Source organism: Lissotriton helveticus, chromosome 2_2 (genome assembly GCF_964261635.1).
Source record: "Lissotriton helveticus chromosome 2_2, aLisHel1.1, whole genome shotgun sequence".
Taxonomy (NCBI): Eukaryota; Metazoa; Chordata; class Amphibia; order Caudata; family Salamandridae; genus Lissotriton; species Lissotriton helveticus.
The window spans coordinates 520,314,687-520,326,383 of record NC_136060.1 but is presented as its reverse complement, the minus strand read 5'-3'; the positions used below and the strand labels follow the sequence as shown (position 1 = coordinate 520,326,383).

Here is an 11,697-nt window from a genome sequence, read left to right as displayed (position 1 = left end):
AACCAACGCACGCCACGACCGAACCGCCGCCCCCCACCACCACCCTCCGCGCCTGGACCCCGATCAGCACCGAAGACACCATCCGCACGATGAACTCCATCCACTCCGGATCTCCGACCGACCCCTGCCCTCACCACGTCTTCAACAAGGCCGACGCTGTCATCGCACCCCACCTGCGGGACATCATCAACACCTCCTTCGACATCGCCACCTTCCCGGAGAGCTGGAAGCACGCCGAACTCAGCGCTCTACTCAAGAAACCATCAGCAGACCCTACCAACCTCAAGAACTACCGCCCCATCTCGCTGCTCCCGTTTCCGGCCAAAGTCATCGAGAAGACCGTCAACAAGCAACTGGCCGCCTTCCTCGAGACGAACGGCTCCCTCGACCTCTCGCAGTCTGGCTTCCGGGCCAACCACAGCACCGAGACCGCCCTGATTGCAGCTACAGATGACATCCGAGCCCTGCTCGACAACGGAGAAACAGCGGCCCTCATCCTCCTGGACCACTCCGCGGCCTTCGACACTGTCTGCCACCGCACCCTAGTACAGCGCCTCAGCAACGTCGGAATCCAGGAGAAGGCACTGGAGTGGATCACCTCCTTCCTCGCCGGAAGGACACAGAGAGTCCGCCTCCCCCCCGTTCAGATCGGAGGCCACCGAAGTCATCTGCGGCGTTCCTCAAGGCTCCTCGCTCAGCCCAACTCTCTTCAACGTCTACATGAGCCCCCTCGCAGCCATCGCACGCCAGCACAACCTGAACATCATCTCCTACGCAGACGACACCCAGCTGATCCTCTCCCTCACCAACAACCCCGCCACCGCCAGAGCCAAAATGCACGAAGGGATGACAGACGTAGCCAAATGGATGTCGAACAGCCGCCTGAAACTGAACTCGGACAAGACGGAAGTCCTCATCCTGGGATCCTCACCCTCCGCCTGGGACGATTCCTGGTGGCCCCCCGCCCTGGGCAGCGCACCCAAACCAACTGACCACGCACGCAACCTGGGCTTCATCCTGGACTCCTCCCTCTCCATGACCAGACAAGTCAACGCCGTCTCCTCGTCGTGCTTCAACATCCTGCGAATGCTACGCAAGATCTTCCGATGGATCCCCACCGAGACCAGGAAGACGGTCACCCAGGCCCTCGTCACCAGCCGTCTGGACTACGGCAACTCCCTCTACGCCGGTACCACCGCCAAACTCCAGAAGAGACTTCAGCGGATCCAGAACACCTCAGCACGACTCATCCTGGACATCCCCCGCCGCAGCCACATCTCCGGACACCTGAGAGACCTGCACTGGCTCCCGGTCAACAAGAGAATCACCTTCCGGCTCCTCACCACGCACACAAAGCCCTACACAACCAAGGACCAGGATACCTCAACAGCCGCCTCAACTTCTACGCTCCCACGCGCCAGCTTCGATCGACCAGCCACGCCCTCGCCGCCGTCCCCCGCATCCGAAGAGCCACCACAGGAGGAAGGGCCTTCTCCTACCTGGCCGCCAAGACTTGGAACTCCCTTCCGACCCACCTCCGCCTGACCCAGGACCACCTCGCCTTCAGGAAGCAGCTCAAGACCTGGCTGTTCGAGCAGTAGCGGTCCCCCCCCCCCAGCGCCTTGAGACCCTCTGGGTGAGTAGTGCGCTATACAAATGTTCTGATTGATTGATTGATTGCTTTCTCTCCTTTCTCGTGTTGTCAATAAAAACTTTTTAAAAAAAGCCTAAAAACTCTTGAATATTGCTCCTTCTTTCTCAGAGCTCCCTGCTGGTGCGGGGTGTTGCAGCAGCTGCAGCCCCCCTGGCTCCAGTGCCTGCGAGGCTATCCCTAACAGATACCTGGAATATTACAGAAACAGACCTCAGAGAAAAGCAATGCAGTGATTTACAAAAATGAGTTATCAACCTGCAGCTCTGAAGAACACTGTAGTGATAGACTCCAGGTAGCCGCGATGATTTTCATGTAGATTTATTCAAGAAGGTTACAGGAGACAAAGATGATAAGATGATAGAAACCCTACCAGGAGCAGCCAGCACGCTGCTCAGCACACTCAACTGTGACCTCTGTGACTGATTCATAATATTCTAAACAGCATCATCACAGTAACATTCCATTGGTGGTAAATAGCATTGCATTTACTAAAGTCAGGATATAACAAACACTCGGTTTCAAACGTGAATCTATACTTGTTCCCTGTTCACCCTGCACAACGTTCTTGCTGGATTCTTCCGCATCGACCTTCCGCCTGCAGACGAGCAACTTTCGCTGCTGCTTCCTGGGTTCAGTAGTGGACATCTCTGTCCAGTACTCAGGCCTTATATCCTAGGGCATCTCAAAACATGGCATGACAAACCAGCGGTACATCACAGCTTATGCCACCGGCCTAAGCATTATACCTTCTGCCTGAGCTCTAAGCACTGCCTTCTAACAGCAGTAAGTACTGCTCTGCCTCATGCGGGCAGTCTGGATCACATAGAGCCTCGCGGCATGACCGCGCCAACACAAAGCTCTAAGTGACGCCAACTGCCCGCATGAGGCAGAGCACTATATATCTCTTTTCCTTATACAAAATGGAAACAAACATGCATAATCTTTACATAACGAAAGATTTGTCAAGGAACATGCCTAGGCATTACAATCTTGAATGAAGTGAAAATCATACAGATATATGAAATGCAAAAAAAAAAAATTTGTTAAACTCTCTTATAAAGCGAAATAAATATTACTATTTACATGGAGTATAAGAAGCTCATGAGCGGTATAAGATGACCTGTACCTTAGAGGTATCTTAATCTGCCCGGTACTTATCTGAAACCCTTGAGGAGCATAGCGAGTTACGTCATTTTTTTTATCCACTGGATCATGTTTAGAAACATTTTTTTAAATGAATTAAGCTTTCTTATTTTCAAGAGTATTAGCACCAATTGGAAACAGCTTGGATTCTACTTCCACTATTTTAAACACATGTACTGCACTGCCACAAACGTCATCAATTTGCACCGGATCAGAATATTTTGACTCATTTCTTTTAACATGGACATCTCCCACCGTGAAGTGCTTTGAAGACAGACTCTTCTTTTTATTATAAAAACTCTTTTGCTTGATTAGAGCATTTCTAGCATTATTTTTTACAATAGAATCCTGACCAGACAATGAAGAACTCGGTTTGGACCATTTAGACATCAACGCTAGTTTAAATTTGGTGGAGGGCTTACTACCTCTCAACAAATCAAAAGGTGAGACATTGGTTGAAGAATGTGGTGTCGTTCTGAAGCATCAAAGCATGGCCCTTAATGCCACTGGTACTACACTCTTGAGGAGCAGAGCCCAATGTTTGCATTCCTCTCCCACTCTGTTGAGGCACTCAACTAGTCCATTCGTTTGTGGGTGGTAGGGTGAAATTCTAAGATGGATAATGCCACGCTCTTTAAGAAAATTCTCTAACTCAGACAACAAAAATTGGACTCCATTATCAGAGACTATCACTTCTGGGAACTCCTCCCTCATGAACACATCTTTGAGGAAATGTAACACTGCTATGGAATCTTGTTCTACAATACATTTTACACCTGGCCATTTTGAATAATAAATCAACCAGAACCAGGGCAAAATGAGAATGTAGCGAGAAGGTGGCGAATGAAAAGGCCCCATGAGATCAATGCCTAGTGTTAGCCATGGCCTTGAAGGTAGAGCAATAGAAGTCAATGTAGGATTTAATGATTGTAAAACCTTGTCGCTCCTGGAGTAGATTACACATTCACGAACCATGAAGTCAGTGTCTTATCCATCTGCGGCCACCTGAAGTCTACACATACTCTGCGTTTGGTAAGGGTAGCCCCCCAGATGCCCCTCTTCTGCTTTTTGTTAACAATGAGTTCCTCACCTTCTCAGGAGGGACTAATTTGTCTGACCTCATTATTAAACCATCCTCTAATAATAGATCACCAGCCACTGTTACTTAAGGTTGAATTGCAGTTTCAAGACTCTTTTCCTTAGGCCACCCTTCGACAATGTATTTAGCTCCACGCTTTAAGACATTGTCCTGTTCAGTTGCACTCTATCACTTCTCTTCAGAAAATTGGACAGACATTTTTAACTTCAAGTGCTGCCATAATACAATTTTCCAGGTCTTCATTATCATGAACACTTGAATCACTGCTTTGACGCCCTGGTTCATTTCCACCTATTGGAAAGCGTGACTGACAGTCTGCTCTAGCATTCTTCCCACCAGAAATGCAATCCACATCAAAGTGAAATTGTAGCAATTTAGTGGACAACCTAGCAATAAGGGGAGTATTCCTTGGCCACATGTCCCTCCCAGTATATACACTAAGGGCTTGTGGTCTGTTTGGAGTGTGAATCTTCTAACCCATAAGTACAAATCGAAATAATTCGATTGCCCACCAGCATGCCAATAGCTATTTTTCGATAACTGAGTAGTGCAATTCAGCATTACAAATTACTCTCAATACAAACACAACTGTTTCTTCCTCGTTTTCAATGTAGGAGTCAGCACAGCAGCTACACCATGATTGCTTCAATCAACTGTAAGAAAAAATGGAATTGCAGGGATCATAAGGTTTTAAGGCTTTGACCTCAACCAGTTGTCTTTGACCGCATCAAAAGCGTTTTTTGCAGCTGTCATCCCACACACACTCTGCATTTGTTTCAGTAATAAATTGGATATTGGTCTAACTCTAGTAGTAACATTAGGTATAACATGTGAATAACATTCACTCTATACAAGAAAAGGTTTAACACCAACTTTGTCTGGTGGTGTCTTTGGGAAAAGGTACAGTATCACATTTTGGGCTCTATTGAAATCAAATACCCTACATTTTCAGAATCTTGTACGATGATATTGTCACACAAGATCCTTTTGCATGTTTTTTTGTTTAATCCAATCTTTATTACATACGGCTATACAAATACAGAATTCTTAATTATTTTGTGCTTTAACTATTTAAAATTTTTCACAGCTACTTCAACATAACACATTTGGCTTCTCTGGCAAACCATTTTGTCTCCATTACCTTATATGAAAATCCCTGGTACATTCCAATGTGTTATACCACTCTCAATCCTACCACCAGAGTAAACTATCCCTTTTAAAAAAAATTTAAGATGTTCTCCATAGTTAGTACAAAAGTATTTTTGCTCAAAAGGAATATGTGTTTTAAAATAATATTTAAAAAATATAAACAAATGAGTTAGTAATATATAAACCGTCTACAATTATTTACAAACCATTTTACTGATAACAAAGGAACACACCTCCTGAATAAGTTTATAATTTTAAAAACAGGTTAAAGAGAAAACTTGGTTAGCATACAATGCTATTTTAAATATTCTAATTTTCTTTTTTACTTTGCTTTGAATTGTTATCAAACTTTGCCGACTATATTACAATTCATAATAAAATTAATCTAGATGGTACTAAAAAAGACAATTCAATTGCATTCTACTATGAATTCAGAACATGTCATTAGCCAATTTTACAAAAGACATTTGATCAAAATTGTAGTCACTACAAGCCTAAAAGTCTATCACAACAGCATATCTACATGTAGAATTAGATGAGCAAATCAGGATCTTAACAACGGAGAAACTTTTCAAACATTTGCATGAGCTTAAAAAATCTATAACAACGTAGGAAATTATAACAATAGATTCAGATACCACATATGCAGAGAGTACAGATTACATGACACAAACAGATTAAACCGGAAAAAAAAAATCAATAAATACTGACAAACTATGGAATTCCAGTAGAAAATCCTCACTTGCAAATAATTATAAATAAAATGTATGGACATCTAGAAATTCCTTCAATGTATTGCTGTAGACTGTAGGATTGTTCCTACTATTTGAGACAATTTACCCGTGTTTTAGTGTTTAGGAGATTTGCAACTTTGTGGTAAGACCATATTTACTGATATTAGTCTGAGTTTTACCAATCGATTAAACACATTTTTATAATTTGTATCAAAACATTGATTACCTTTCTTACTTACAATATCAGCATGCTCCTTAAACTGGCGTGTACGATAGTTATGAGATTATTGAGCAATAGATGTAATCTGATCGTCAGAACTCTACGGGTGAAAAGTTAGTATTCTGTGTCTGGCATTAAAGTAAGATGTAAGACATTCTCTTGCTACTATTATCTAAACAGAAATGCAGTTGCTTGAATGGTAATACCTTTAAAATCGGTTGTTTAGGATATTTGAAACCCTTCCTTCTAAAAACATATTTCCAAACATCCTATCCTCTTTAATATTTTGGACAAACTTTGGACTTGCTTCACCAAAATATTAAAGAGGATAGGATGTTTGGAAATATGTTTTTAGAAGGAAGGGTTTCAAATATCCTAAACAACAGATTTTAAATGTATTACCATTCAAGCAACTGCATTTGAATTACTCTTTAGGTCTTGCAGGCCAGCTTCTGCGCTCTGTCACAGAGTTTGAAATCAATATAAATATTCTGTCTCTGCTGCTATGATACGTGAAAATAAAATGAGAGCCAAGCAGTGCGAGAGCTGAGTGGAAGAAGATGCAACTAACTAGGACTAGTGCAAGCGACACTGTATGTCACTCCTCTGGTTTTAACCCCACATCACCTTTCTGTAATTGTATTTTTTTCTTTTGATTTGTGCCACTAGCCTAAAGTTTAACCACACATCTCCATAAAGCGGTCACAAGCTCTCTCATCACTCTAGCCTGTTTGCCTGCAGCTGTTTGTCCTTTGACATTTGTCTTCACATCCGCCATGCACTTGTGTCCTTGATGTGGTTCCTAAATAAAAGAGTTCTTATTCTCTGACCTAAGCCGGGGATTCTAGCTTGTGTCAGCTCCAGGCCATGTGCACTACAACGCCGCTTCGTCCAACCCTCAGTTTAAAAGAGAAAGGCGTCACTCCAAGCATTTACTGGCTGCAGAGCTGAAGCTAACACAAACGGGACTCGCCCACTTAGTCACATGAATGTGTTTTTCAGATGTATCTCACACACAAAACACACACACATAAACATACTCTCTCTATGAATTTACCTTAGCCTAGCTATCACCAGGTCCTATTAATGAATTAACAAACCATGTAAAAAGTCCTGCCTTTGTAAATATTCATTAACGCAGCCATTTAGCCCCTTTCCAATAATTCACATTTTATAAGATATTTGAACCAACGGACAGGAGAGAAAGTAATTCACTCAGGATTTCACAAGCTGGTAAAGTGGGACGGACAGGAGCAGATGTCCGGCTTCAGGTTCCAAGTCAACAACTTAGCCCCATATTAAGTGTAAATTGTATTGTTTTTAGCCTGAAACGTAGGAAGCACACTCCTTAAAGTAATGTGGTTTAAGATGTTTCAAGAACTGCACTGGAAGCAAAATGGCAGCAAATAATCAATGACTGGATGTGACTTTAAGTGCGGATTCCCATGCCTCATGCATGGCTACAATCCACAGTTCTTACAGAAAAAGGAGACAAGTGGTTTAAGACAAAATTATCTGCCAGCTGTGTTCTTCCCCGCTGCAGCCGGTGCACCAGCACCCTTTCTAAGGTGCATGATTGAGTAACTGGTTGACTCTGTGGCCAAAGCTTGGAAGAAAAGGCCAAATTCCTACAGTAAACTGCATGCAAACACAGGTATTCTTGTCATTCTTTTACCTCCATCCGGTGCCATGCATGCAATGGAACCTTCTCATTCCTTTCCTACATAAGTAATAACAAGGATACACACTGCAGACACCTCTGTCATTTGAAGTGGCGGGAGCACGACGAAGACAGCTGTTTGGAATTCACCATCTTAATGGCTCGGCTTCACTGCTGAATGCCCTAATCACTTTGTATGAAATAGTAGACCCTATCTAGTGTCTGCCTGTTGGTATGGAAACTGGTGAGGATTTAATCTCTGTCACGCGTTCCCATAATGTTTTTAGCACAATAGTCCTGCCTATATTCTTTGAACTAGGTGCAGTATGAAGTCAAAGGAAACAGCATTCCTTTATCAAAGGTTCCCTCTTTATATTGAAGGATCTTTAGACTGAAGCATTTTCCACATTCGCAAAATCCATTGTTTTTATTTTGTGTAACTGTTTACTGATGGGTCCTTATGTTTCATCATCGATTGAAGCTCATTCCACATTCATCACAGCTGTATCATTATAGGATTTCCTCATCTGTTTTTGTCTGCAAATAGTCTTTTAACTTTGACACATTCTTAAACTCTATGCCCAGTAACTAGTTCTTTTATGTTCTTTCCCCTTTGTTATGATGCATAAAATGTCACTTTTTCCCTCATTCAGTGTACCCAATTTAAACCCCTGTATATTTTTTGATAAACTCTTTGCTCTGATGATCCATTAAGGCTTTTCGCACATTCTCTGTACCTGTATGTTTTCCCATTGCTGTATTCATTGATTGCACCTCTCGGTTCTTTCTCTGGGTTGTATCTGCCGATATTCTAGGAGTGAAGACTGCTTAAAGCACTTTCTTCATTCACAGCACTTCTAGGATTCCTCCAGTTCTCCATTATGTCTTCAATGTTGATCTCCTAGGCGTACTGACTCCATAAAGCTCTCCACACCTTCCCTACCCTTGTACTGTTGTTCTCCTGTATTTGCAATGAGTCACAATGCCTGATGAGAAACTATAACTTTTCACACGTTCACGGTACTTGTACGATCTCCCATCAGAATGTATTTGCTTCTGGTTGAGGGCGAAAGGATCAAAAACCCCAGGGCTCGTTTGCTGCATCTTTATAGTTTTCCACATTTTTAATCAATGCTGGGTTGCTCGCTTTGACGTTTTATTTAAGTTCTTCCTGCATTCACAGCACTTGTATTGTTTCTTCAAATATGTATTGTCTGACGACCCCATATGGCGAATGTGCTACTAAAATTCTTGACACGTTTAACACCTGTATAGTTTTTCAACTGTCATTCTGACGGCTCATTAAGCCTCTTTTCATATTCACTCCACCAGTATGATTTTTCCATGTGTACTCGCTGATGACGCCTGAGGGATGAGAGATCAATAAAGCTCTTGAAACATTCACTGCATATATATGGTTTTTCCCCGGTATGTATTCTTTGATGGGTTCTTAGTTTTGATAATCTATTAAAGCTTCTCCCGCAATCACTGCACCTAAAGGGTTTCTCCCCTGTGTGTGTTTGCTGATGGTCCGTGAGATCTGATGATTTGTAAAAGCCCTTCCCACATTCGCTGCACTTGTATGGTTTTTCTCTACTATGTATTCGCTGATGGCCCGTTAAACGTGATGAATCAAGAAATCTCTTTCCACATTCATTGCAGCTGAATAGTTTTTCACCTATGTGTATTCGTTCATGACGCCACAAGGATGATTCAACATTAAAGCTCTTTCCACAACTATTGCAGCTGTATGGTCTTTCTCCGGTGTGTTTCCGCTGATGGCACCTTAGGGTTGATGGATCATTAAAGCTCTTGCCACATTCACTGCACCTGCACGGTTTTTCACCTGTGTGTATTCGCTGATGGATTGTTAGTTTTGACGGCTCATTAAAGCTCTTCTCACAAACACTGCACCTATGTCGTTTCTCTCCCGTATGTGTTCGCTGATGACGAAGTAGGCCTGATGATCGATTGAAGCCCTTACCACATTCAGTGCACGTGTACGGTTTTTCTCCTGTGTGTGTTCGTTGATGGTCAATGAGGTCTGTGGATCTACCAAAGCTCTTCTCACATACACTGCACCTGTATGGTTTTTGTCCTGTATGTTTCTGCTGATGGGTCTGAAGAACTGATAAGAAAGTAAAGGTCTTACCACATTTGCTGCACCCGTGCGGTTTTTCGGCAGTATGTATTCGCTCATGCCTCTTAAGTGTTGACCGACTGTTAAAGCCCTTCCTACATCCAGTGCAGTTGAATGGTTTTTCCTTAAGCTTCTGTTTGATACTGGTATCAACGTCAGGATGAAACTCTGACCTTGTGTTCACATTCCCTTCACTTGTACAGTTATTTTCCTCCATGTCTTTGCGATGGATCTTTTGGCCTGGTATTTCTTCGTCTGCGTTAATCACTGATGATGCGTTCAGTTCACCTCTACGTTTTTTTCCTGTGTGAGGTCGTCAATGGGTGTGCAGGAAAGATAAATTACATTTTAGCTTTGCTGCATCTGTATGATTTTAGCTCTATGTATGCTTGCTGATGGGTCCTAATCCTTATGAATTACTAAATATTGACTCCCATTGGTTAATCTTGTATATTTTTTTGATGCTTGAGTAAATATGGTATCTTATGGCTGACGAGTCGATGTCTGACTGAAAATGAGGCCACGTCACTGTGATTTGTCTTGATGTCACACTGGCTGCATTTAGCTCCTCTGTGTTCCCTGACGTCCCCTTGGTTGAGATGAGGAACTAAAGCGCTTCTTATATTTGATGCGTATTGAAGAGTTTTCTTTGTAATCCAGGTTTCTGAAGTGTTTGTTTGAATATTATCAGTGCCTGTTTCTGAAGATGGGGGTCATCACTGTTCATGAAACACGTGTTCTCTGATTGACTTCTGGACTCTGATGTTTGCTGCACAGTTAACATTCAGGTTTAATGTTCATTAAATGTGAGCCGCACCGATGACAGGTTGGTGTTTGATCAGTAGGCCAGATGATCTGGCTGTAAGTGTCTTAGAGTCTTTGGTCTTGGAGTCTCACGGCACAGAAGCTCGCAGCTCCCACTCGTGCACCCACCGGATCACTGCTGCACACTTCTTTCTTGGTCAGTCTGTGCAAAGGCAATATGATCTCTCTATTGCTGGCTTCTTCTGTTTCTGAATTCTGAATGCCTTTAACTTTGGTTCTTCGTGTAGAGATTGATCGGTTCCCGTAGGTTTCAATTATTCATCACTAAATGACGTAATTGTGGACTCACTCTCTGTTGGAGACAAAAACAATTGAAACTACTATTAAGAGAAGCTGCGTAAAGAACACTGAAGGACAATCTACACAACAGCGCACTTTATGAAATAACCTAACATAGGTCTCATTAAACATACAAATATAAGATAACCCGAATAAGATCTTTAAATTGCTAAACTATCAAATGTTCATAAATTAAAGTTTTTGATGAGGTCTTTTGAGGGGCAGATCTAGGGGGACAATGGTAATAGGAATCAAGCAGCTATTAGTAAAAATCCACACGTAAAACAATAAAGGTAAATCAGAGCAGGACATTCAATGAAGGAAACTCTGAACTGTCCTATATGATTTTAAAGTGACTAAATCTACAACAGTTTTGACTGTAGGGTTTCATTCCTCTTTTCGTAGTGTGCTTTGAGGATACTAGTAGAGTAAGGGTGAGCTCTTACATACCTGTACATTTACTTTGTCTTTTTCTTCACCTGTGTCTATATTTCATTTTCTCCGGAGTCTTGGTAATTTTACCCCTGTCTTACCCAGCTTTCATACCACACCTTTACAATCTAATTCCTCTATCTCATCATGGAAAACCTAAAATCTTTTGGTTTCTCCGATGAGGACTTTGCGAATATGCTAGGTCAAATAACTGGTAGCAGTACTATCAATACAAACCCTACGCCAAATAGCAATGGCGAATGGTTGAAATTACTCAACCTAAAGAAAAAGCCCAAATGCATGGAGGCACATGCTTTTTTCATGTGTGAGTATCTCAAATCAGGAGTTATTCCAACAGGGCT

The 11,697-nt window shown here is 42.4% G+C and overlaps 1 protein-coding gene across 1 annotated transcript in view; it reads right to left on the bottom strand.

Annotated features, from left to right (window-relative positions):
- Window positions 1-4,881: 4,881 nt before the first annotated feature.
- The window catches only part of LOC144821620 (uncharacterized), a 28,971-nt gene continuing 22,155 nt past the window's right edge, over window positions 4,882-11,697 (bottom strand). Inside the window, exons 2-4 of the mRNA XM_078678858.1 lie at window positions 6,602-10,916; window positions 6,312-6,490; window positions 4,882-6,190 (exon numbers count right to left, since the gene is read on the bottom strand). Of these exons, the coding sequence (XP_078534984.1) occupies window positions 8,946-10,016 (1,071 nt within the window). The 5' untranslated portion in view covers window positions 10,017-10,916 and the 3' untranslated portion in view covers window positions 4,882-6,190; window positions 6,312-6,490; window positions 6,602-8,945. The remainder of the gene's footprint in view (window positions 6,191-6,311; window positions 6,491-6,601; window positions 10,917-11,697) is intronic.